This window comes from Urocampus carinirostris, chromosome 10 (assembly GCF_059441175.1).
Source record: "Urocampus carinirostris isolate Australia breed hairy pipefish chromosome 10, RoL_Ucar_1.0, whole genome shotgun sequence".
Taxonomy (NCBI): domain Eukaryota; kingdom Metazoa; phylum Chordata; class Actinopteri; order Syngnathiformes; family Syngnathidae; genus Urocampus; species Urocampus carinirostris.
Window position 1 is genome coordinate 40487973 of NC_142358.1, and position 25087 is coordinate 40513059.

At 39.7% G+C, this 25087-nt stretch overlaps 1 protein-coding gene across 1 annotated transcript; it reads right to left on the bottom strand.

Moving 5' to 3' along the window:
- Positions 1-777: 777 nt before the first annotated feature.
- Positions 778-25087, bottom strand: mlf1 (myeloid leukemia factor 1). Its single transcript, XM_088346129.1, has 7 exons — positions 24878-25087; positions 21041-21191; positions 10547-10630; positions 7901-8029; positions 5027-5186; positions 4799-4937; positions 778-994 (listed from the first exon to the last, which is right to left on the bottom strand). Exons 1-7 carry the CDS (start codon positions 24925-24927, stop codon positions 934-936), a joined length of 774 nt encoding a protein of 257 aa, XP_088202255.1. The 5' UTR covers positions 24928-25087; the 3' UTR covers positions 778-933.

Genomic DNA, 25087 nt, shown 5'->3' on the forward strand with positions numbered 1-25087 from the left:
AAGGAGAAGGAAAAAGAAACAAAAGAACAAAATAAACAAAAGAGAAAGAAAGTGACGGTAATAAAAAGAAAGAAAAAACGACAGAGAGAACAATGGAGACAGAGAGAGAGAAAAGAGAAAGGGAGAAAGAAAGAGACAGAGATAGCAAAAAAAAGAAATGGAGAAAAATGATAGGGGAAGAGAAATAAAGAGAGAAAACACAAAGAGAAGGAAACAACTTAAATAAATAAAGAAAGAGAGAAATAACTTAAGAAAGAAAAAGGATGAGAAAAGTGATAGAAAAAGAGAAAGTGAAAGACAGTGAGAGTAAGGGAAAGTGAAAAAAGAGTGAAAGAGCAAGAGAAAAAGAAAAAAAAATGAAAAAAAGGGAAGAATGGTGAAAAGGAAAGAGAAAAAATGAGAGAGGAATAATGAGGTGTAGAGAGAATGAGAGAAAAAGTGAGAAAAAAAGAGAGTGAGAAGGGCAGAATGAAAGAAAGAGAGAAAAAGTAATAAAGAAAACTAGATAAAAAGAGAGAAAAAAATACAGCTACAGTTGCTTTACAAGTGGTTCCTGGCTTTGCTGACATCAAGTGGACCTATTTAAAACTGCAGCTCATTTTTCACTCGTCTTTCTCAGCGTTGTCTCGCGGGCCGGATCAAAACCCTGGGCGGGCCTGGTCCAACCCGCGGACCGCGCTTTTGACACTTAAGAGTGGAAGATGCGACATTGAAAATACGGAAAGCGAGACGGGAACAAAAAGCATCTTAACAGTCAACTCATTTGAGACATTCAGATAGGTTTCCAGTGACTTGGTTTTAAATGAGTTTACAACAGATTGACGGGAACACAAACTGAGAAGCAGGGACGGACGGGACCAAGCGTGTCCCATTTCGACGAAGGCCATTTTCTTACAAACGTGTACGTGGGAGTGTCGTGCCACACGGACGGCTTTACAGGTTTGTGGAGTTGGAAGATTTCAGGATGCTTTTAGTCTTGGACTTGGGCTCTTCTCTGTAACAGAACAAAACAAGAAAGAAAATATTATAAGATAAGAAATCAGGGTGAGAAGAGCTAACTGAGCCAATTGGGAAGAAACTACTGTCAGTAATTCAGTTATGTCTAAGTGAAGAAAGATGACTTTGACACAATGAAAAGAAGTATGTCACCAAAGGCCAATGGCTAACTGGAAAGATATCCTGTGGTCTGATGAGACAAAGATGAATTGATTTGGCTCAGATGGAGTGAAGCATGTGTGGCGGCAACCAGGTGAGAAGTACAAACATGTTTGTGTCGTGTCTAATGTGAAGCATGGTGTCGGTATTGTCATGGTTTGGGGCTGCACGAGTGGATCAGGAATTGTGGGGTTGCATTTAATTAATGGAAACATGAATTCAGGAGATAAAGCACTCGTCTTGGAATCAAGAGGTCACAGGTTCGATTCCCAGCTCCTCCGTGTTATATGTCGAAGTGTCCTTGGGCAAGACACTGAATGAACCCCTAATGCCCCCGATAGCAGGTAGTTGCCTTGCATGGCTGATGCTGCTATCGGTGTGTGAGTGGGTGTGAAGCACATTGTGAAGTGCTTTTAGGAGCTCTTCATTGACTTGAAAAGCGTGATATAAATGCAAACCATTTACATTCATTTAGTTTTAAATTATGATCCCCTCTCTCCAGAAACTGGTCCAATGTCCTCAAATACACTTCTAAGATGATCAAGGCTTTTATAATGGGGCTAAGGGTAAAGAGGATGGACTGGCCTGGCATGTCTCCAGATCTAAACCCAATAGAACATAATTTGGGCATCCTCAAGTGAAAGGTGGAGAAGTACAAGATCTGGAATATCCACCAGCTCAGTCATGTTGTCATGGAGGAGTGGCAATTTGTAAGGCTATGGTGAAATCTATGGCCAGGAGGATTACATTGGTTCTGCAAAATCATGGCAGCCACGCAAAATATTGAAATTCAGGAACTTTAACTCGAGGATGCATTCACTTTTGTTACCAGGGGTTTAGCTACCAATGGCTATATTTTGAGTTTTTAAAGGGAGTGAAATACAATTACACTGCTATATACGATTTATACAGACTACCTTCCATTGTGTCAAAGCGGTGTTTCTTCAATGTGGGTCAATTACACATTATAATTCAGTCTCTGCAGAAATGTGAGGGGTTTACTCACTTTTCTGACATCCTGTAAATACCAAAGCCATATCCCCCTAGTGGGAGGTGGCCAGAGTCAAGAACACACTCACATTCACCATTCATTTAACTTGGCTCTTCCCAACCTGACACTGAACATTAGGCCCATTATGCCCGACAGCATATATATGTGACGATATCAGTCATTCTTAACTATCCTTCGCCCTTGCACAATTATTTAAAGCTATTTAAAAAGGCACAGAAACCAGATTAAGGTCTTAGTTGGACTGCAAGTATCCCGATTGCATGTGTTGGGTCAGTCCTTTCATTTTCTGATTAATGGTTCATGTATATGGGTTTGCGCGATTCACTTGAGTGCATGAGCATTCCATTCAAGATATCTTTATGCCGCAAAGCATTGTGGGACTTGTAGTTGACATGAATAATAGATGCATATTTCAACCTACTCGCTAAAAAGCCTTGTGTATTGGTTAATTTATCCAGGACGTTTCCCCTTTATTAGCTTTCTATACACTACCGTTCATTAAGTTTGTGTCACGGTTGCCATGGCACCTAGCTGCGCCTCATTGACAGATTGGTTTTCGGTCTCTTTTAGCTCAGTGCTCTCATTTTTCCTTGGTCAGTCCACCAATGAACTTCTGCCCCGCAAGACGTAGGTTTTGACCCGGTCCTGTTTCCTGTCCGGTATTGTTCCCGTTGATTTTGTCCTGTTTAATTTTGGTTTTCAGTTTTGTTTCCGTCTATTTTTCTCCTGTTTATTACTTTCTGCAGTTTTCGTTCCCGTCTAGTTTGTCCTGTTTATTTTCGATCCTGTTTCATTATCTATCCTGTCTGTCCCGTCCTGTCCAGGATCGACCCCATCTGTCTGATATCAACTCGGGCAATTGGTATCGATCTCGTTGGCCTCTGGCTTCCTATCATTTCACGCCAGACTGCTGTCTAACGTGCATGACTACCCATTTCCCGTAAAATATCAGGCTTATGTGAGTAACGTCACGCGTTTGGGTCCTGATCCTTTTCTGCTTCATGACAGTTTAGGGTCATCCAGAACATTTGGTTTCCAAGAACAAGTCAAAGTTTTTCTTAAATCAAAGGTATTGTCCAATTTCTCCGTTCTTTAGGCCATTGTAATCTCTTCCATTTTGTTGGCCAGTCTCAGGTATGGCTTTTTCTTTGCCTTGAGCTGTCTTCTTGGGTGCAACCAGTAGGGGGCGGTAGCGTTTTACATGACAATGTCATAATGACTGAGAGCAGGCGTGTCAGCGTCATTTGCACGCTTTTTCTTTCAAAAACACTTTTATTCATTATTTGTGTAGTCTATAATGTCAGACTGACAATAAAATGGTAGTGGTAATAATTTCGAGCACTTTCAAGCACTTTACCCAAATTTTGAGCATTTTCCTGACCTTGAAAACACTACATTAAACTTCAAGCATTTTCAAGGATTTCAAGCGCCCGTACGAACCCTGAATATACAGCGTAAGAGATGGAACACAGCAATGGGGCTCAATTTTAGAGGAAACAAACATGATACTTGTTGAATTTGATGAGCGAGAACGGATACCTGTCAACCTGTACGTTTTTGCCGTACAAAGTACGTTTATTATGCATTTTAAGACCTGTGCGACGTACGAGAAAATCTGTACGGAAAAACGCAAATTTGTCAATGACGGGTACCATCCGGTATACACCGACTATCACGAAACGGCAAATCAATCGAGTCAAACGAGTTCGCCGCGGTAGCCTCTATCTCGGTATCCTTTTTCTTGCCGTTGCAAACGAAGCGAGCGGTTTGAAGCTACTGTGCGCATGCGGCTGCTGCCAGGGGATTTCCCATCATGCATCATTCCGTGGTAGTTGTGCAACGAAAGGAAGTCAGTCAATTTTTAGAGGACCGGCTTTTTCGACTCAACTCATTAACGAGAGCCGGCTCACTTGCTTTGATGCATTCTATTACAAATTATGATGTTGTATAAAAAAGTTCAGAAAAAAAGGAAGTATAAAAAGAGAAAATGAAAAAGGACAGGTTTGTGGTTATCCCTTTAGCCAGTATATTACCAACAATAATTTAATGCAGAAAATAAATTGATAATTTGAATAAGAAAATGTATTATTCTATTTAATTATATTTACATGTATTTTTTCCTTTTACAGTGAACGTCCAAGCGACTTCATTGTTGAACTTCTTTTATAATAAACCTCGTTCATGTCGAGCAACTCAGTATCTCACAACAAAATGTTAATTCACAATATATATATAATATAACGAAACACATGTACAATATAACATGTTAAACTACATAAATAAACACGTTTGAAAAAAAATATGGTGTAAGATTATTTTGTATTTTGTAAGGGAAAATACGACAGTTTGTAAGAGCATGGAGCCCTGGAGTGCGACAGGTATGTGAATGAAATGAATGAATGCGAAAATGCGGATTGGTTGTCTTTAGGCATGTAAGAGATGCAATGAGATATAATAACAGCTTCTGATCCTAGTTGGACTATGGACTAGATTTACCGATTCGACTAGTTTTATGAGCTCGCCATTCACATAACCTCTTAACAATAAGCTGATTGAATTTGAAAAAGGGACAAGAACAATTGGAAAATCAACCAAGTCAGGTCTCGTAATCGGTCGTTCCAGGGTACCGACCTGTGAGTGCGCTCGGGACCGGGAAGAGCTACCTGCTGACCTCTGCGACGCCGAGGACCCTCCAGCCGAGCCACGGAGCCGGACGGCCGAAACCTGGACAACTCCTTCTGCCACTGCTCGTCAAAGGACTGTGCTTCCGCTAACAGAACACCCACCAGGAAACGAAGGTCGGAAAAAGCAACATGATGATAATGCAATTGATGACGACGATGCAACTCATGAACCAACATTCGTCCATATTCTGGAAGTCCTGGCGGAACTCCTTGTCTCCGGTTTTCTTGTTCATTTTCTTCTCCACCACGTGTCCCCGGTCTTTGATGTGGTGACCGATGGCCATCTTCTCCAGACCGCTTTCGGAATCTTTCAAGGCTTTCACCGTCTCCTTCACCTGTATGCCAAATTCATAAGTAAGAAATCTTTTTGTTCAGTGCATTTCCTAAATAACAACTGAAGTTATATACTATTTTATACACTGTTTCATCTTACATAAAGTCAAATATACTTGTTCTAAAATCTGACTTCAGTGTTTGAGGGCAAACTCTGAGAGAAGGGTGTCGTAAACCGCATTTGCTTTGGAATGTGTCTTTGGTTTCAGTCTGTGCAGACAACAATGACTTATCACCTCGCCTGGGGTGTTGGGAGTATGTGCAAGGCACGTCCTATCACCCCTCTTCCCATTCTTCAAACCATGGTTGGGAAATTTGCATCGACAACCGCGGACCAATCAGCCAGAGGCTTGGTCATGGGGCGTGAACATTTCATCGGCATTGGTGGTAAGATGAGGAGACCCCGGAACCTTGTTGTCTTCTGTATACGATTGTAATTTTGGCACGGCAGAATGATCCGAATTGTTCAACTCTCTGATTCGGCTAAATAAATTAATATGTGGACTATATTCGGCGCTCGGCTCAATAATTTCTCCGACTTCTTGACATGCTCCAACTGTAAGGGTTTAGACAAGACACGTGAAGTGTCTTCGGAGTCAGATTTCAGTTTAAGAAATGTTAAAACATGACACAACTTATCATGTTATTAATGTTGTTGATATCTTATTGTATATGTTAGAAATAGTGTTACAGTAGGCTCAGTTAACTGGTAAAACATCAGGCCGGGTAGAAATTACATTTCTGAGAAAATCACAATGACCCACTATTGGTGAGCTATTTTCAGAACCAGTCTGTGCAACTCAGGTGTTCTTAGGTGGATACCTGGTGCCTGAAGGCACCACGCTGGTGACCCCTGCAATAGAACTATTTTAACTCGGCTGGGATTAAGACGTAAGAAAAACTAAATTCAGGCAAAACAATCATATTTTTTTTAAATAGTAGTATTGCTGAAACATAAAGGCAATGCTTGAATTTAAAAAATGAACCAGATTTCTTCATTTGACATAATCATGTTTTTGAAACAACACTACAACTATAAATTCCCCATTGGCAGTTAATGTTTCTCATTTTAAGTCAGGAAAAGTCCTGTTTATTTGTGACACCTTTAATCACAAGGAGTCTCAAAGGGATGCACAGACCACAGATTATTGCAAAGTACAGACTATCTTGACACCATCCCCTGATCTAAAACTGACATGAGGGCTAGGAAAAACTCAAAAACCTCAGCATGAGGAAAAGGAAGAAACCTTGAGAAGGGACAGTCTCAACAGGCTGCACAAACCACAGACTACTGCTAACCACCGACTATTGTGACACCAGCCCCTGATCTAAAACCTACATGAGGGCAAGGAAAAACTCAAAAACCTTAGCATGTGGAAAAGGAAGAAACCTTGAGAAGGGACAGTCTCAAAGGGCTTCACAGACCATAGATTATTGCAAACCACCGACTATTGTGACATGATCCCCTGATCTAAAACCTACATGAGGACAAGGAAAAACTCAAAAACCTTAGCATGTGGAAAAGGAAGAAACCTTGAGAAGGGACAGTCTCAAAGGGCTTCACAGACCATAGATTATTGCAAACCACCGACTATTGTGACATGATCCCCTGATCTAAAACCTACATGAGGGCAAGGAAAAACTCAAAAACCTTAGCATGTGGAAAAGGAAGAAACCTTGAGAAGGGACAGTCTCAAAGGGCTTCACAGACCATAGATTATTGCAAACCACCGACTATTGTGACATGATCCCCTGATCTAAAACCTACATGAGGGCAAGGAAAAACTCAAAAACCTTAGCATGTGGAAAAGGAAGAAACCTTGAGAAGGGACAGTCTCAAAGGGCTTCACAGACCATAGATTATTGCAAACCACCGACTATTGTGACATGATCCCCTGATCTAAAACCTACATGAGGGCAAGGAAAAACTCAAAAACCTCAACATCAGGAAAATGAAGAAACCTTGTCCTGTCTCCGTTCTGGTCCTGACAAGAGCAGTCAATGATGCTTAACTCGTCGTAGTCCTTTACTTTATGATTAAGGTCATAGAGTAATACTTAAAAGACTATGGTTGTAAAAAGTATACTTTTAGGGGGAAAAACTCACTATTCAAAATAAACAGAAATATTTGCTACATAAAACAGAAAGACAGCTGTGTCAGAATGGAGGGAGGATGAAAAATAGAATATGACAAATCATCTCTGGGGTTTCTCAAACTTGGTGGCCATGGGGTAGGGCGCCCGCCCTCAGACTGGGAGGTCGCTGGTTCAAGCCTTGGCCGGGTCATACCTAAGACTTACAACATTGGTACCCGTTGCTTTCCTGCTTGGCGCTCGACATTAGGGGTTGTAATTGGGGGGTTTGGTCACCTAATGACTACCATCAGTTGGGTTGAGCGAGGGGGCTGGGAATCCCCTCCTCTGAATCAATCTCCCAAAAAGAGTCAGAAAAAGACTCTAGCCACCTCCCACTAGGGGTACATGGCTCTGGTATATATATATATATATATATATATATAAAATCTCTGGGCTTTAAGACTTGAAACAGCCAGTTTAAACTAAGCATTCATTTTTATTTTATTTATTCAAAATTCACCTCCGTTGACAAAAAAGGTGCACTTTATGTTAGAGCCAGTATTCGTAAATCAGCCCGATACAGTTTTTGCCATCCGATCCTAGATCAGAGGGCCAGCATCTCTCTGTGTTGCCGCACTTACCCCTCCCGGGGCCCGGCGCGTCGACGACGAGGCCTGGAAGACCTTCGGGGGTTCGTCCCCCACCTTGGAATACGTCATGACGGAGGAGGAGCTGAACGAGTGCGCGTTTGGATCTCCGGGGGTGGCGTCCTGACACACAAAGGATAGAATGCTATTTAAGGTCGACAAAAACATAGTGCCAGAAAACATCCATAAATGATTCATTCGGAAAGAAGGAAATTATAATTTAAGGGGCCGTAGTAAATTCATAATCCCAAAGGTGAGAACCACCAGGAAAAGTATGTGTGTGTCCGTGTGTGGAGTCAAACTTTGGAACAATTTACAAGACGAGATCAAACAATGTCCAACTATTTACTTGCTCAAATTTAAATACAAAAAAACATTCCTGGCGGAATACAGAGATGAAGAAAATAGGGTACGAGTGATACAAGATATTGGGAATACAGTGGAACCTCGCTAGTTCGCGGTTCCACTTTCGCGGGTTCAGAGCTCCGCGGGTCTAAAAAATATTCAAAAATTAAAAATATCAAAAAATATAAAAAAACTAATAACAATTTAAAATATTAAATTAAAATGAGAAATTACATTATTTTACAAAATTTTACAACACAAAGAAATGCACATGTACGCTAAGCATCACGGGCATAAACGATTGTTTAACACGAATATCTCTCTTTTTCTCTCTCTCTCTCTCTCTTTTATTTCTCACATGCTCTCTCTCTTATCTCTTGTTTCTCGCATTCTCTCTCTCTCTCTATCTCTTTTGTTTCTCACATTCTCTCTCCCTCTCTATCTCTTTTGTTTCTCACATTCTCTCTCTCTATCTCTTTTGTTTCTCACATTCTCTCTCTCTCTCTCTATCTCTTTTGTTTCTCACATTCTCTCTCTTTCTCTCTCTCTCTCTCTTTTATTTCTCACATGCTCTCTCTCTTATCTCTTGTTTCTCACATGCTCTCTCTCTTATCTCTTGTTTTTCACATTCTCTCTCTCTCTCTTATCTCTCACATGCTCTCTCTCTTATCTCTCACATGCTCTCTCTTATCTCTTGTTTCTCACATGCTCTCTCTCTTTATCTCTTGTTTCTCACATGCTCTCTCTTTATCTCTTGTTTCTCACATTCTCTCTCTCTCTCTCTCTATCTCTTTTATTTCTCACATTCTCTCTCTCTCTCTCTCTCTCTCTCTCTCTCTATCGTAATCTTAAACCCCCAGAAATAGAAATTATAAATGTTAATTTGTTGCGCAAAACGACGGACTAATTATGTTAGCTAATTGTAGTGTTTGCTTGTTTTTGAAGCTGATAACAATAATTGGTTGCTCGTAAGTAAATTGTTCGGTAGAACAGTGTTCTAGACCCTCAATTGTTATTGTAAACAGACAACATATTTTACAGTTTTTTTTTATTACAACATGAATTTTACTCTCTCTCTCTCTCTCTCTCTACCCGTATTCTATATGGTGTACTGTATACAGGGGGGTATACTATATACCTGTATACGTTATTTTAATCATTTTTGAAGGGGCGCCGCTACTTCGTGGATTTTCAGTTTTCGCGGGTGGTCTCGGTCCCCATTAACCGCGATAACCGAGACTTCACTGTAGTGCGTCTGGAACTATGGTCAACTTTGTGTTATTGTTGCTATTGTTATATCATAACTGTTATTATTAATATTATTACTATTGTTGTTATATCATTGGTGTACTGTGGAACCTCGGTTTTCGAACGTCTCTCAGTTCGAACAAATCGGTTCTCGACCAAACATTTCGAGAAATTCTTGCTTCGCTTTTCGTTCAAAAAATCGCAGTTCGAACGCCGGTACGCTAGGGGCGACGCTGAGCGGCGTACGAGTGTAAATTGCGCCCACCCCTCGTGAAGAACTGTTGTCACGGCAACGCACACTCTTTTTCTGTTTTCGTTTTTCAAAAGCGGTGAAGGGAGTGTTTTAACCCCTAATTATGCCTCGGAAGAAGGTCGGTGCAAGCAGCAAAGTTGCTACAGGTGAAAAAAGAGGAGTAGTGCGTACAACTATTGCATTTAAGAAAGAAATAATAGCAAAATATGAAGAAGGTGTGCGAGTTTCCCTTCTTTCAGGAATACAGCATGGCTTCTGACGACCGGTAAGAAATCCTATTCATAATTCTTTTCTTTATCCTTTAACCGCTCACAACTTGTTGTGGAGACCCGGGTGCTAAATGACGTGTAAACGACCTGATTTTTTTTTTTTACACGTTCATGTTAGCGGAATCTTTCATACGATTATAACGCGAACGTACGATTAGCCTGGGTTAGCTTTACGTTAAATATTCAAGATAAACATTCAGGGTGTTGGAACGGATTAAAACAATTTTACATTACTTTTAATGGGAAAAAACGGCTTCGGTGATCGTACAAATCGGTTTTCGTACAAAGAAATGGAACGGATTATGGTCGAGAACCGAGGTTCCACTGTATTTAATAGGGAAGATGAAGGGGTCGGGAATATAAGCACTTGCTTATGACTACCCCTTTTCGAACATATTATGTAATATTATTTTGTTGTTGAGTCATTGTTTTGGTTCTGTTTTTGAATAAAGTTTTCATTCATTCATTCATTCACTGGCGTGGCCGACGCGAGACACGTAATAGCGCTTAGCGGCGTGTACTCACAAAGTTTTTGTACATCCCTTCCACACTGCTCCTCATGTTGCTCATGATGCTGTCGAACATGCCGAAAGGGGAAGAAGCAGTTTCCTGCAAGGTACAAAGAGCAGCTGGAGGATTACTTACACTCAAAACATGCATCATCCCTGGTCGTGGGGCTGCACGATTTTAGGGAAAAAACCCAATTGTGATTTTGTTGACCCTTTTGGCGCAGAGACTTGGAGCCTGAACGCAGATTTGAGAAGGAAATGTTTTTGAGATGAAGTGTTTGAGGACTACGTTAGGAGTGACAAGATTGGATGGATTGAGAAATGAAATTGTGAGAGCCAGAACTGGAGTAGTAGTGGAACTGAGCAAGCGTGTGGATAAGAGAGTACCCGGTTGGTTTGGACACATGGAGAGGATGGATGAGGAGCGAATGTTGAAGAGGATCTACAGAGCAGAAGTCAATGGAAGGAGACCAAGAGGAAGGCTGCCATTGACATGGATGGATGGTGTTATAAGTGCACTACAGGAAAGAGGTCTAAATCTAGTGGAAGCTAGAGCTACTGTTAGTGATAGGAATGAGTGGAAAGGTGTGAAAGGATAGTGGGATGTTTGGACGTGTTCTAAGGGATAGGCAGGGCACTTGTATGATGCGGCAGGGGTAAACCAGCGAAAGCTGTAGGGCCCTGCTGTTGAACAGAAGAGTGTGTTGTGTCACCCTGACCCGAGTGACATGGCCGCTTTCTTGTGTCCCGTTTCATCTGGGGGGACGAAAGCATGACCGACTTGGGTGCTGAGGTGCCTTACTTTTTTGGGTGTTTGGGCATTTGGGTTGGCCATGGTCCAAAACTTTTGTGTGTGTGGTTTTGTTTTTGCTACTTTTTCCCTTTTTTATTTTCTTTGTTTTTGTATGTGGTTGTCTTGCTGTCGGTCACCCCTCTCGAGGGATATGACCAGGGTAGATAGATAGTGATTTTGGTTAATCGTGCAGCCCTACCTGGTAGTGTGACTAGAAGTCTTTAAGACAACATCATTTTTGGGAGCAGATCTTTTGTTTTTATCGTATAAGTAGAACTTTTTCTCAAAAACATGCTGGACGCAAGCAAAACCTTCCGAACACTCGCAAAACGTGCAGTCTATGGAGACACCAAAGACTGCATCGATTGTCTTAAAAAAGAAAGAAAGAAATGTTATTCCAAGACTGCAATGCGGTGCAAATTTCAGAGGCCGCTTTCAAATCACTTCACTCTAATGTGCAGTACACACTACAATACCACAGCAAAATCCAAGAACCAAGATCTGTGCTTGACAAGTGTTAGCATGCATTTGACTAATGTGGAAGCCCACTGACCGTGCTGCCAAAGGGAAACAACGAGCGACTCAGATCCTGGAGATTGAAAAAAAATGTAAAAATAAGCATAGCCTTTTAGGAACAGTAAACAAAGAAGTTTGTGAGTGTTGTGCAGGACCAAAGCGTCTGGTGTTTATGACCCGACAGCCTACCGTAAGCATCTCGACATCTATCGCTATGCAGGGTTGGGTAGGGTTACTTTAACTTGATTACTTTCAATGACTTTTGGATTACTCCAATACCAAATATGCTAATAAAAGACAAAAGAAACTAAATATGAATCAAATGATGACTCACAACAGGTGGTAAGCTTTCTCTCCTGGCTTTGATCTCTTTGATCTCCGGCAAAACGAACATAAAATGCGACAGAAACTAAATGAAAATCAATCCAAACAGCTTGCCAGCATCATTTTTGCCGTTCCATGTATTCCGTTACTCTCCAAGCCTGCACAAAATTTACCGTCAATTCTGGATTAAAGAGCACACCTGTTCATAAGCCACACCCACCCCTTTTTAAGTGATTTGCCACTATTGTACTTACACAATCCGCACCTGTGTATAAGCCGCGCACACCCTCATTGAAACTTGTGACACAATCACAAGTTTATCCCAGAACAGGCTATTAGATCCACAATTGTAACTAAATAGATAATACACAATTCTAGTACCACAGTTGGCATCATGAGTGGAAAATGATACCTGTAATTAACGTATGATGCAGACTTGTAAAGTCCGGGTCCCGTTGAAAGTAATCCAAGCAAACAAAATGTATATTTCCAAAGTTAAGGGTGGGAAAAATATATATCCACTATTGTCTGCTGCGACAACAGACAGATCTACCGGTAACTCAGCTTTACTCCACTTCCCATCAGCCCGCGTTTGCCCTGCCCCTTCTTTTTGATTCGCTCGTAGAACACATAACAGAATAAATCTAAAAAAGAAATACATTACGAAAATATACAGTTGCAAATACATATTATACATGGTTACACATATTCACGAAGAAAGACGGTACACCGAGAGAGTTTTCAGATTCAGATTCAGATTCAGATTCAGATCTACTTTATTGTCCTTCTAGTACACATGTATACAGAACGAAATGTCGATGCATCTGACCCCCACAGTTTCCTTGAATGTACAGATATAAATAAAGTTGTATTGTATTTTGGCTACGTATAGTCAACAACAAGGCTGTGGAGGTTGTCAGCAGTATCAAGTTCCTAGGGGTGCACATTACAAACAAACTCACCTGGTCCGTGAACACTGCATCACTGGTTAAGAGGGCACAGCAGCGCCTGTACTTCCTGCGGAGGATGAGGAGAGCCCACCTGCCCCCACCCTCCCTCATCACATTCTACAGGGGCACCATAGAGAGTATCCTGACCAGCTGTATCTCTGTGTGGTGTGGAGGCTGCAGCGCTACCGACTGGGGTAGTGTGAGGAGGGTAACGAGGACAGCAGAGAAAATAATCGGGACTACACTTCCCTCCATTCAGGACATTGGCCAGAAGCGCTGCCTATCCCATGCTAAGAACATTACCGGGGACCCCTCTCACCCCCATCATGGACTGTTCACTCTGCTAGCCTCTGGGAAGAGGTACTGCAGTGTGCGGTGCAGGACCACCAGGCTCCGCAATAGTCTAGTCCCCCTGGCCATTAGACTGTTAAATGGTCAATCTAAAATATAGTTAACTTAAATCTAAACGGCTGCTAATCTGACTTTTTGCACTACTGGCAGTTTTTTATAGCTTGCCACTCCTTGCACATTGCTCTCTGCACTATTGTAATTACAGCGTTATTGTTACAGTGTTAATGTTACTGTGTACCTGACTTGTTAACCTGACTGCCCATTTTGCACATCTGGTTAGCTACTCTTCTTGCAAAGCTTTAATAATAATAATATAACTTTCATCCCAAACCGTGCCTTTGAAAGGTACCAACACGCTAGTAGGATCACGCTCGCAATGCATCAAGCGTGGCTGTCAAAACAAGCATCCCGTAATTGTGAAATTCACGGTAAATCGTCCTCAACTTCCTCCTCATAACTATCGCCATCAAGGGCATCTTTCTCATTATCGGAACGTATCTTTACCTAAACTTGGAGGTTGCAGTCTTTTTTGGCGCACATATTCTTCTGGTCTTAATCTTACCTTTTATACTCCAGCGCCGCTGGTGGCCGTTAGAAAAATTACATAAATTGGCCGCTTCACCGAATAAACCGCAGGGCTGAACATTTGGGAAAAAAGTAGCGGCTCATAGTCCGGAATTTACGGTAGTCTTTTTATTCATATTTAGTTACTTTTGTCTTTTATTAGCAAATTTGGTATTGGAGTAATCCAAAAGTAATTGAAAGTAATCAAGTTAAAGTAACCCTAGCCAACCCTGTCGCTATGCATGCGTGCGCTAGGCGCGGGAGCTACGATCATTGCGCCGTTGACGGACTTGTGTTCCACGTGTAATTGGGCCGCATCGCCGGGGATTAAAGCGGGTTTTAACGCAAAAGCGAGCTTCGTTCTGGGAAGGCTTCGCCGCGCTCCCTCAGCCTCTTTCCACAAAGGTCAAGCTGATGTAAATAAAACAGTCCTGCTCACTATCTGGCAGGTTAATTTTATCCCACGGTGGCATCTCCTGACAAATAAATGCCACTTCCATTTGTGAACTGATTATATTTAGACCTGAGCGACTGAGTGTGAGGGTCTGAGATAAGGAACCGGTTGTAAAGGTCTCATTCAGATTAGCGTTTCGGTTGGAATAGTTTGGCTATTCGAATCATATAAACAAACAGGGTTGGGTAGGGTTACTTTAACTGGATTACTTTCGATTACTTTTGGACTACTCCAATACCAAATATGCTATTAAAAGACAAAAGAAAATAAATATGAATAAAATGACTACATTTTGTGCAGGCTTGGGGAGTAACGGAATACATGGAACGGCAAAAATAATGTTTGCAAGCTTCTCAAGGTTTCTTCATTTTCCTCATGTTGAGGATTTTGAGTTTTTCCATGCCCTCATGTTGGTTCGAGATCAGGGGATGGTGTAATAATAGTCTGAAAAAATAGTCAGTGTAAAAGCCCTTTGAGACTCTTTGTGATCAAGGGCTATACAAAAAAGAATGACTTGACTGTTTGGATTTATTTTCATTTCGTTTCTGTCGCATTTTATGTAAGTTTTGCCGGAGATCAAAGAGATCAAAGCCAGGAGAGAAAGCTTACCACGTGCTGTGAGTCATCATTTTATTCATTTTTACTTTCTTTTGTCTTTTATTAGCATATTTGGTATTGGAGTAGTCCAAAAATAATTGAAAGTAATCCAGTTAAAGTAACCCTACCCAACCCTGTAGACAAACTAGTAATATGAATGATTGTAATCTCCAAAAAATACAACCCGAGTGTACAGAACAGTACTGAACAAGCATTTCCACAGGATGAAAAGTGATACGACCTCAGGAGACTGCAGAGAAACGTGAGCATGCTTTGCTAAGTTAGTGCCATGGAAGCACAAACACAGAGAACTACTTTCCCCAGTTGGAATTGAATGTCTTACAAAAAATGTATTTCATACCCGTCAACCTGTAGGGTTTTGCCGTACAAAGTACGTTTATGATGCATTTTAAGACGTGTACGGCGTACAAGAAATAATGGCTACCATCCGGTATACACTGACTATCACGAAACGGCAAATCAATCAAGTCAAACGAGTTCACCGCGGTAGCCTCTACTCGGTATAGTTTTTTTCCGTTGCAAACGAAGCCAGCGGTTTGATGTAGTGAAAGGAAGTCCGTCTCTTTTTAGAGAACCGGCTTTTTCGGCTCAACTTATTAAAGAGAGCATAAAAGGAGACTATGAAAAAAGACAGGTTTGTGGTTATCCCTTTAATCAGTATATTACCAACAGTAATTTAATGCAGAAAATGAATTCATAATCTGAATAAGAAAATTCGGGCAGCACGGCAGCGCAGTGGTTAGTGCGTGTGCGGCACAGTTCTAAGGTCTTGGGAACCTCCTGTGTGGGTTCAAATCCAGCGGAGTTTGTATGTTCTCCCCGTGCTTGCGTGGGTTTCCTCAGGGCACTCCGGTTTCCCTCCCACATTCCAAAGACATGCATTTCAGGTGGATTGACCGGTCCAAATTGTCCCTAGGTGTGAATGAGCGAGCGAGTTGTCTGTCCCTGTGTGCCCTGCGATTGGCTGGCAACCAGTTCAGGGTGTTCCCTGCCCACTGCCCGAGGACTGCTAGGAGGGGCTCCAGCACCCCCGCGACCCTACTGAGGATAAGCGGTGCAGCTAATGAGATGAGATGAGATAAGAAAATTCTACTTAATTATATTTGCATGTATTTTTTCCTTCTACAGTGAACGTCCAAGCTACTTAATTTTTGGACTTCTTTTATAATAAACCTCATTCATGTCGAGCAACTCAGGATCTCACAACAAAATGTTCATTAACAATATACATGATATAACGAAACACATGTACACTATAACATGTTAAACTACATAAATACGTTTGAAAAAAAAATATGGTGTAAGATTATTTTGTATTTCTGCACTATGTTGTCTATGTTTGCACCAATGCATATGCTGACTATTTTTGCACTATGATGACTTTGCACCAAATGTAATATTGCACAACCGTTACGATACCAACGTTATCACGACAACCCTGTATGTAACATCCCACATGCCGACATTTCTTGTGTAAATACCATGTAAATTATAACTATAGCCTTATCCCCCTTGTCTTATAACATTATCTTCTCTGTTCCTTTATCTTCTTGCTCATACCTCACTATGAATGTGTAAAACTGGAGTGTCATGCCCAATTTCGTTGTCACAATATGTTAGCCCATTTGTAGCAATGACAATAAAGGTATATTCTATTCTATTCTATTCTATTTTGTAAGGGAAAATACCAGTTTGTAAGGGCATGGAGCCCTGGAGCGCGACAGGTATGAGATTTGAAAAATTCCTGAAAACGAGTCATAATTGACATTAAAAGTCGTTAAATTGTTGCTCAAGAAAGCACATTTTACAATTAGTAACTCATCCACTACCATAGATAGCTATAAAAATCAATGGAAGTGGATGAGTTCATACTAAAAACGGCAATGGTCGCAAATGAGTCATTCAACCGGTTTCTTGTAGCAGTCTAAACATCAACAATACATTTCTCAAGTATCGCACAGTGTACTGTAGTTATTACTACATCCTAACAATTATTAGATGCAAACATAACTATATATTCCCGTTAAAATTGATTTTATGCCCCCTGAGACACATCAGTTATTGCATTTTATAACCTTGAAACGGGTTACTGGAGACCAAAACTCAACCTAAGGGTTAATTATATTATGTATATATTTTCCAAGTTCTCAAGTTTGTCTCTGGCCTTGACAAGCAGTGTTTTTCAACCTTTTTTGACACAAGGCACACTTATTCTCATGAAAAAAATGAGGCACACCGTCCGTAGAAAATGTTTAAAGATGAATTCCCAGTACCAGCTTCATGTTGTTGATTTTTTTACTTAAATTATTATGTTGCCAAAATGACCGTATAAAGTATAGATGTAAGCAATTTGGTACACTGAAAGGACTGTTGTGAAGGGCTGTGTAAATAAAGTACTGTACATTTAATATTAACATTTTTATCATTTTTTGTGGTCACCGTGGGTCAGGAGGTAAAGCAATTTATTCATTCTGGTTAATAATTTTGCTGTGATTTGGGATTGTATATGTTTCATCTGTTTTTAAGTTTAGCTATGTTTTATGTTGTTTTCCTCATGTTGAGGTTTTTGAGTTTTTACCTTGCCCTCATGTAGGCTTTAGATCAGGGGATGGTGTCATAATAGTCTGTGGTTTGCAATAATCTGTGGTCTGTGCAGCCCTTTGAGACTCTTTGTGATTAAGGACGTCACAAATAAACATGACTTGACTCATGTTGTGGTCTTTTGAGTTTTTCCATACCCTCATGTAGGTTTTAGATCAGGGGATGGTGTCATAATAGTCTGTAGTCTGCAATAATCTGTGGTCTGTGCAGCCCTTTGAGACTCTTTTTGATCAAGGGCTATACAAATTAAAATGACTTGACTAGACTTTTTTTAGAAAAAAATAGTAAAAATGATTTAGTAATACAAAACATGATTTAATACATTCTAACCTTTGTCAATCTTTTGGGGGAGATAATCAAGATATTTAAATAATGATTTTTACTTAATTACATTTATTTCATTATTTTCTGTTGGTTAATAGACATTTTTACCGGTTCTGTCTCATGTTCAGAAAATTACATGAAAAAAAGAGGGATAGTAAATGCTGCCACCTACCGGTAAGGATGAATGTTACAGCAGGGCGATCAATGACAGAAAGCTATTTGTATTTAAATACTAATAAAATACTAATAAAATACTAATAAAATACTAATAAAATACTAATAAAATCGGGCAATTTCCTGTGGCACACTAGACAAGGTCTCAACGCACAGTGGTTGAAAAACACTGCTGTACAGAATGTGTGTTGGCTGTTTTTTTCTCCGAGTACCCGGGTAGCATAATACAACACATACAGTATCATTGAAAGAAATTGCATAGTCTGTTATTGTACAAAGTAACCAGAAATGCTAATAGATTGAAAGATGTAAAAGATAATAGATGCTAAAGTTATCCATGGTGCAGATTTTGGTTCCTGGCCGTATTTAACAAGTAACAATGCTTTGGTGAAATTGTAAGAGTACAAAGTAACAAAACGTGCTAATACTGTGATTGGTCTATCTCTTCTGCGAAAATGAACAGATAATAGTTTGCACATAGTTAGAACTGCCATCGTGTTTTCGGGATTCAGATTGTTCTCAGACAGCATAGTAGGTTTTAGATATCTGAAATATGTAGAACTTCAGTTCAGTGAGGTCATTAGCACGGGATGTGTTTTCTCTGTAATTGCAGACGGCTATATTAATTAGGAGGCATCAGGTTTCTGTCTATTTAGGCCAAGCGTGTTCTGAAAGGCATTATCAAGGATAAATGTACAGGCCTCCTTGACTTGGAGGGATTACACGGCTTTACATGATTGTCCTGATTTGAGGGAAGGTCAACGGGTACAACAATCAAGTTTCATTGGTGCAAACCAACTCTAGTCAATTCAGTTACTTGCTGCCACACAACACATGTCAGCTTGAGTAATTCTTGAAATAAACATGGAACAAGAAAGGAGAAAACTTGAAGTATGTCATCTATTTAGTTCAACAGGTGTTTGGAGCAGAATATTTTCCTGTGATTTGGTTGGTTTTGACTAGAATGCTCCATATGAACTACAAACTTGGGTAACAGGTCATTCGGTTAACCTGCAGCTGCTATTTTTTGATTGGCTGACCATCGTGTCAATCACCAGACCAGGCATAACCTCTTAAAGCTATCACACGCAAGGGTCATGGCCGCTACAGCAGCAAATACAGTGTGGACAGGACAGGAAAACTTGACACCGAGTAATAAATACAGCCCAGAAAATCATCAGCTACCTGAGGGGATGAGAACCTATGGCTCGCGAGCCATTATATGGCCCTTATTATGAGTTCATGAAGCTCAGAGATCAATTAGAACTTGTGCAATCTTTCAATAGATTACTTCCACTCCGCTGTTGCTAACTACAACACAGCACCCCGAGGCCATCCTGTTAATCTGTTAATAAACAACAAGAGTATATGCTGGAAGTGTGAATTTCCCTACGGGGATGAATAAAGTATCTATCTATCTATCATGCCGAGCCGAGTGTCACGCATACAAAGCCGAGGCACAATATAAGATCAGAGGTTTTGGTCCAGTATTCTGTATATAAGACACAATTCTAACTACAGTTTAGAGTCAAGGTTTCACAACAACAGACCATGTTGCAGCTGGTGATCACTAAATAATCCTTTATATAGAAGCTCATTAAACAATATGTTTATTGTTGAGACACTTTATGATAAAAAGCCACAGAACATTCTTTAACCCAAAACAAACGAATTACCCAGAAGCTCTTGTAAAGAATGTAGATCAATTTGATTGGGCGGGCGGTCAGAATGGGCAGAGCTATACACAGCGCCTGCGTACTCTTTCTCCTTTGCACAGCGCCGTCTGCACTTAAGGTAAATACGTTGGTGACATTTTTATAAAATACCTTTGCTTGCACCTAGTTTTGAGACCATTAAAAAAGGTCAAAATGAGCCTCAACACTTTTAGGTAAGGGTAGGAGAGAGACCAACTTCAAGTGGTACAGTTATATTGATATGGGACACAGGATCTGGCATTATTATTATTGCATAGATTTTATCACACCATTTAACATCACACAGTGAAATCAAATGCACGGAGGAATTAGCTTTTATCTGGAGAGTAGGTTTTGCGGTTTTGTCTTAAAATATATGGTCTCTCTCTCTGCTCTCTCTGCTCTCTCTACTCTGGCTCACATACTTCCGCAGAGTCTACAACATTGTCAATGACAATGGCAATGTTACGTCTATGCCATCAGGAATAGCGACTAAAGAGTCCCTTGCTGTTGTTTCAGCCGCCCTATTTGCACCGCGTGTAATACATGGATACAGTAACTATCAATTGGTTAGCTACTTCCTGGTTTGACCCATATACACATCACTTATTATGACTCTCAAGAAAATAACTGATCCAATTAATCATTTTTTGCAAACTAATCACAAAGTATTTTACTTCAATTGAATTGCGGAACCAGGGGCTATTGGGTGTCAGTGCTGTTGAACTGAAGCTTAAAGGACATTGGATGCATCTTACACGTAACTTTTGGTGAGTTTCTGCCTTTGAAAACCACTGAGTTTGAGACCTCAGTTCTAGCTTCATTGTTTTTTGATAAATATGCCGATTTGGATTGTTGGTAAATTGATACTTTCATATTGCCCGTGGAAAAGATAAAGATTTATGGTATGGTTTGAGTTTGGAAACCACTTTTGAGCAGACCCACCCTACCTGCAAGAAAAGATAGTGTGCCAGTAAAACAATGGCCTATAAATAGTGCTCCTCAAGTTGACAGATATAACAGTTGGAGAGGGCAAGGGTGTTGACCTTCTTCTAAACCAGACGCTACTCTGAGTTTTGCTGTAATCAAGCCTTCATAGCAAACTCCATGACGACAAGTTGTTGGTGCAATTGAAGTGTATGCTCACCCTGTGTCCAGCCCTCAGCGCCGGAGGCTCCATGGAGTTGTGGCTGCGGCTTCTCCCGTCGGTGATGCTCGGTGTTGAGGGTCCGCCAAACGGCTCGGAGAAGCTCCTCATCATTTGGCGGACTTGATCTTGGTGTGCACGGAATGGATCTCTACAAAGGTGATGACGATTAGAATTGATGCTTCTAACCGAGCATATCAATGAATTATACTCTCGTTCTTAATCTAGCTCAGGAGGCGGCCATTTTGTCACTGCCAAGGGAAATCATCATCCAAATCGTTTAAGGTTAACTAAACATTGGAGATCAGCTTGTGTACATGACAAGACTATCTATCTATCTATCTATCTATCTATCTATCTATCTACCTTGGCAATATCCCTAAATAGGGGTGACCGACAGCAAGACAAAATCATACAATAACAAAGAAAATTAAAAAAAGGGGAAAAAATAGCAATAAACACACAAACATTTTTGGACCATGGCCAACCCAAATGCCCAAACACCCAAACAAGTTAGACACCTCAGCACCCAAGTTGGTCATGCTTTCGTCCCTCCAGATGAAACAGGACACAAGAAAGCGGCCATGTCACTTGAGTCAGGGTAACACACACTCTTCTGTTCAACAGCAGGGCCCGACAGCTTTTGCTGGTTTACCCCTGCCGTATCATACAGGTAACCTGCCCATCCCTTAGAACGCATCCAAACATCCCACTATCCTTTTACAACACCTCTCCACTCATTCCACTCATGACATGACTACACACTTTAAAACATTTTGGTCAAAAATGGGAGTCCTTGGTTCTCTTTGACCCCATTTACTGGGCCGTTTCAAACAAAACGACCTGATTTAATGTGGTTTTCAAAACCATTGGTTCTCAACTGGTCTTACTTCAAGACCTGCCATTCTATCCTAAATATAAGCCTTGACCCAAATCTAGAAAACAATCCACCTCTCTGATTTATTGAAGGATTGTGCTGTTTGTTACCTCCCGTCTTGATTACCGTAATTTCTAAACACTGGTCTCCCGAAGTCTGGCATAAACATCTTGCTGCTGGTACAAAATGCTGAAGCGGAGCTTTTAACTACGACAAGAAAGTTTGATCACATTACCCCGCTTTTGGCTGACCTGCACTGGCTCTCTGTCAATTTAAGATGTGATTTTAAAGTTCTGTTTGCATTACCCAAAATTATGCATGGACTTTCCCCCTCACATCTTTCAGATTCACTTTCCCTCTATGCTCCTGCTCAGAGCCTTCGCTTGGAAAATGCTGTTCTACCTATGATCCCAAGAGCCAAGAAGAAATCCGAAGGTTCGAATGTTCTCCATTTGGGCCCAGGTGCTGTGGAATCCTCTGCCCTCTGAGATTCTATCTGCCACCTTAGTGGAACTGTTTGAATCCAGGAATAAACACACTTATAATCTTTAGTTTATGAATGACCCATATTTCATGTTGATGATGTCTATATTTCTGGAAGGGGGATTACCTCATGCACAGCCCCTTCTCAGGGTTTCTTATTTTCCTTATGCTGAAGTTTTAAGGTTTTCCTTGCCTTCGTGTATGTTTTAGATCAGGGCATAGAGTAGTAATAGTATGTAATGTGTACAGCCCTTTGAGATATATTGTGATTAAGGACTATACAAATAAATATGACTTAAGTTACAGTTTAAATCAGAGATAGTATTGAATATATTCCCGTTTTTTTTTGTTTGAAATGACTGGCAAAACACTTCAATTCTAGATTAGCTGTATTTGAAATGAGATCCAAAATGCTTCAGTGTAAACAAACTATATCTGTTTGTTTCTGTGATGTGAAAATGTAGCTGTCTTCTTACATTTGTAGGGAATTATCGCCATCGACTGTTAACGAGTTCAAATGACTAATTTTTTTCAGCATTATTTTGCTAAGGCAAAGGCCTGCGACCCACTGGAAACAGGTCTGCGACCCACTTTTGGGTCTCGACCCACGAGTTGAGAAAAACCATTCTAAACAAAATGACCCAGACGTTTAGTATAAATGAATAAATTGTCAGAGGTGTTATTTCAAACAAAAATCGAATGGTCTTCCTTGTTATTGATGTAAACATGGTGAAACATTGTATGTAACAAGATTAGACATGGCACTTAAGGGTAAACTCATAGGTTTTGGACTTGAAGCTCAAGGATTTCTGTAAACTGTAGTTTACTGGTTATTCTTGCTCTTTACTATTCTCTGGTCTTTGCTGTTTTTATTTCTTTACTAGTGTGAAGCACATTCTAAAGCGCTTTGAGGGGTCTTCAGTGACTCGAAAAGCACTATATGAATCTAAACCATTTGCCATTTAAAGAGAAAAATTACAATACAAAATCTACCAGGATAGATATGCTAACATATATACAGTGTAGTGCTTAGAAACTGTCCCAAGTTGCAATACTAGGGAGAGTTGTTTCTGTAAAACAATACAAGAAGTTGGGTTGTTTAAGAGTGGACTCAGAAAACCTGTGCTCCGTGATTCATCATCTAGATAGACAGATAGATAGATACTTTCTTCATCCCCGTAGGGAAATACACACTTCCAACAGTATCCTTGTGTTGAAAAATAAAATAATAAAATAAAGATATAGAATACTAAAATGGAAATACTTCAAAATTACTTCTACAGAAATACTACAAAAACACTAAAGTAATACAGAAAAACAGTTACATAAATATTATGATAAAACTATTAAAAAAATATAACCAAAATAATATTTATAAAGTACTAAAGAAATACTACAAAGATACTAGAATGGAAATACTTCAAAATCACTTTGACAGATACACTACAAAAAGAACTACAGTAATACTCTAATACAGAAATACTGCTACATAATTATTATGATAAAAACACTACTACAGTAATATTAAAAATATTAAAGAAATACCACAAAGATACTAGAATGGAAATACTTCAAAATTACTTCTACAGATATACTACAAAAAAGCACTATAGTAATACTATAATACAGAAATACTGCTACATAAATATTATGATTAAAAACACCACAAAAATACAGCCAAAATAATATTTAGAAAGTACTAAAATACTACAAAGATACTAGAATGGAAATACTTCAAAATTGCTTCTACAGATATACTACAAAAAGCACTATAGTAATACTATAATACAAGAATACTACAAAAAATACAACTACAGTAATATTAAAAAAATACTAAAGCAATATTACAAAGATACCAGTATGAAATACACTACAAATATACTTCAATAGAAATACATTTGAAAAGCCACCCCAGTAATACTATAATCCAAAAACACTGCTATATAAATATTTTGACAGAAATACTACAAAAATACTACAAAAAATTTGACTGCAGAAACTCTACCAACATTCTATTAAAATAGAACTACAGTAATACTACAAACTAAATATCGAAAGCTGTGCTTGGACTGAACCATTTCAAGGCAGTGTATTATTTCTTACTATAATATATATATATATATATATATATATATATATATATATATATATATATATATATATATATATATATATATATGTATATATATATAACGTATTCTATTATATTTTTGACCTATAATAACTGATAGTTTTATTAGTATAATTTTTGAGAGTGCTGGGGTCGAATTTGGGGGTTTTGAGCACCCCCCAAAACAGGTTGGTTTCGCCTATGTTTAAAATCCCTAAAAACAAATTAAAAACGTTATAAATACGAAATAAAAAATACAATCCTTTATTCAACATTCGAGAACATAATAATGAAATAAAATAATAATGAATAAAATAATAAAGTTATGTATTTGAACTAGCGTAACTTGAACAAGTGGACAACTCACGAAAAGAAGGGGTCGTCGTCAAAGTCTGCCAAATTGCCGCTTCGGAACATCTTCACCAAAAAGTCTCAAAATAAAATGAAAATAAGACAAATTATCACAATAAACAATTTAAAACAACATAATAGTCCGAGAGCCCGATGAGGCGGCGATGGGGTCTCCTTCGTCAGTATGTCACTCGGTGGGAGGAGTGATTTAGGACCCCTAGAGCCT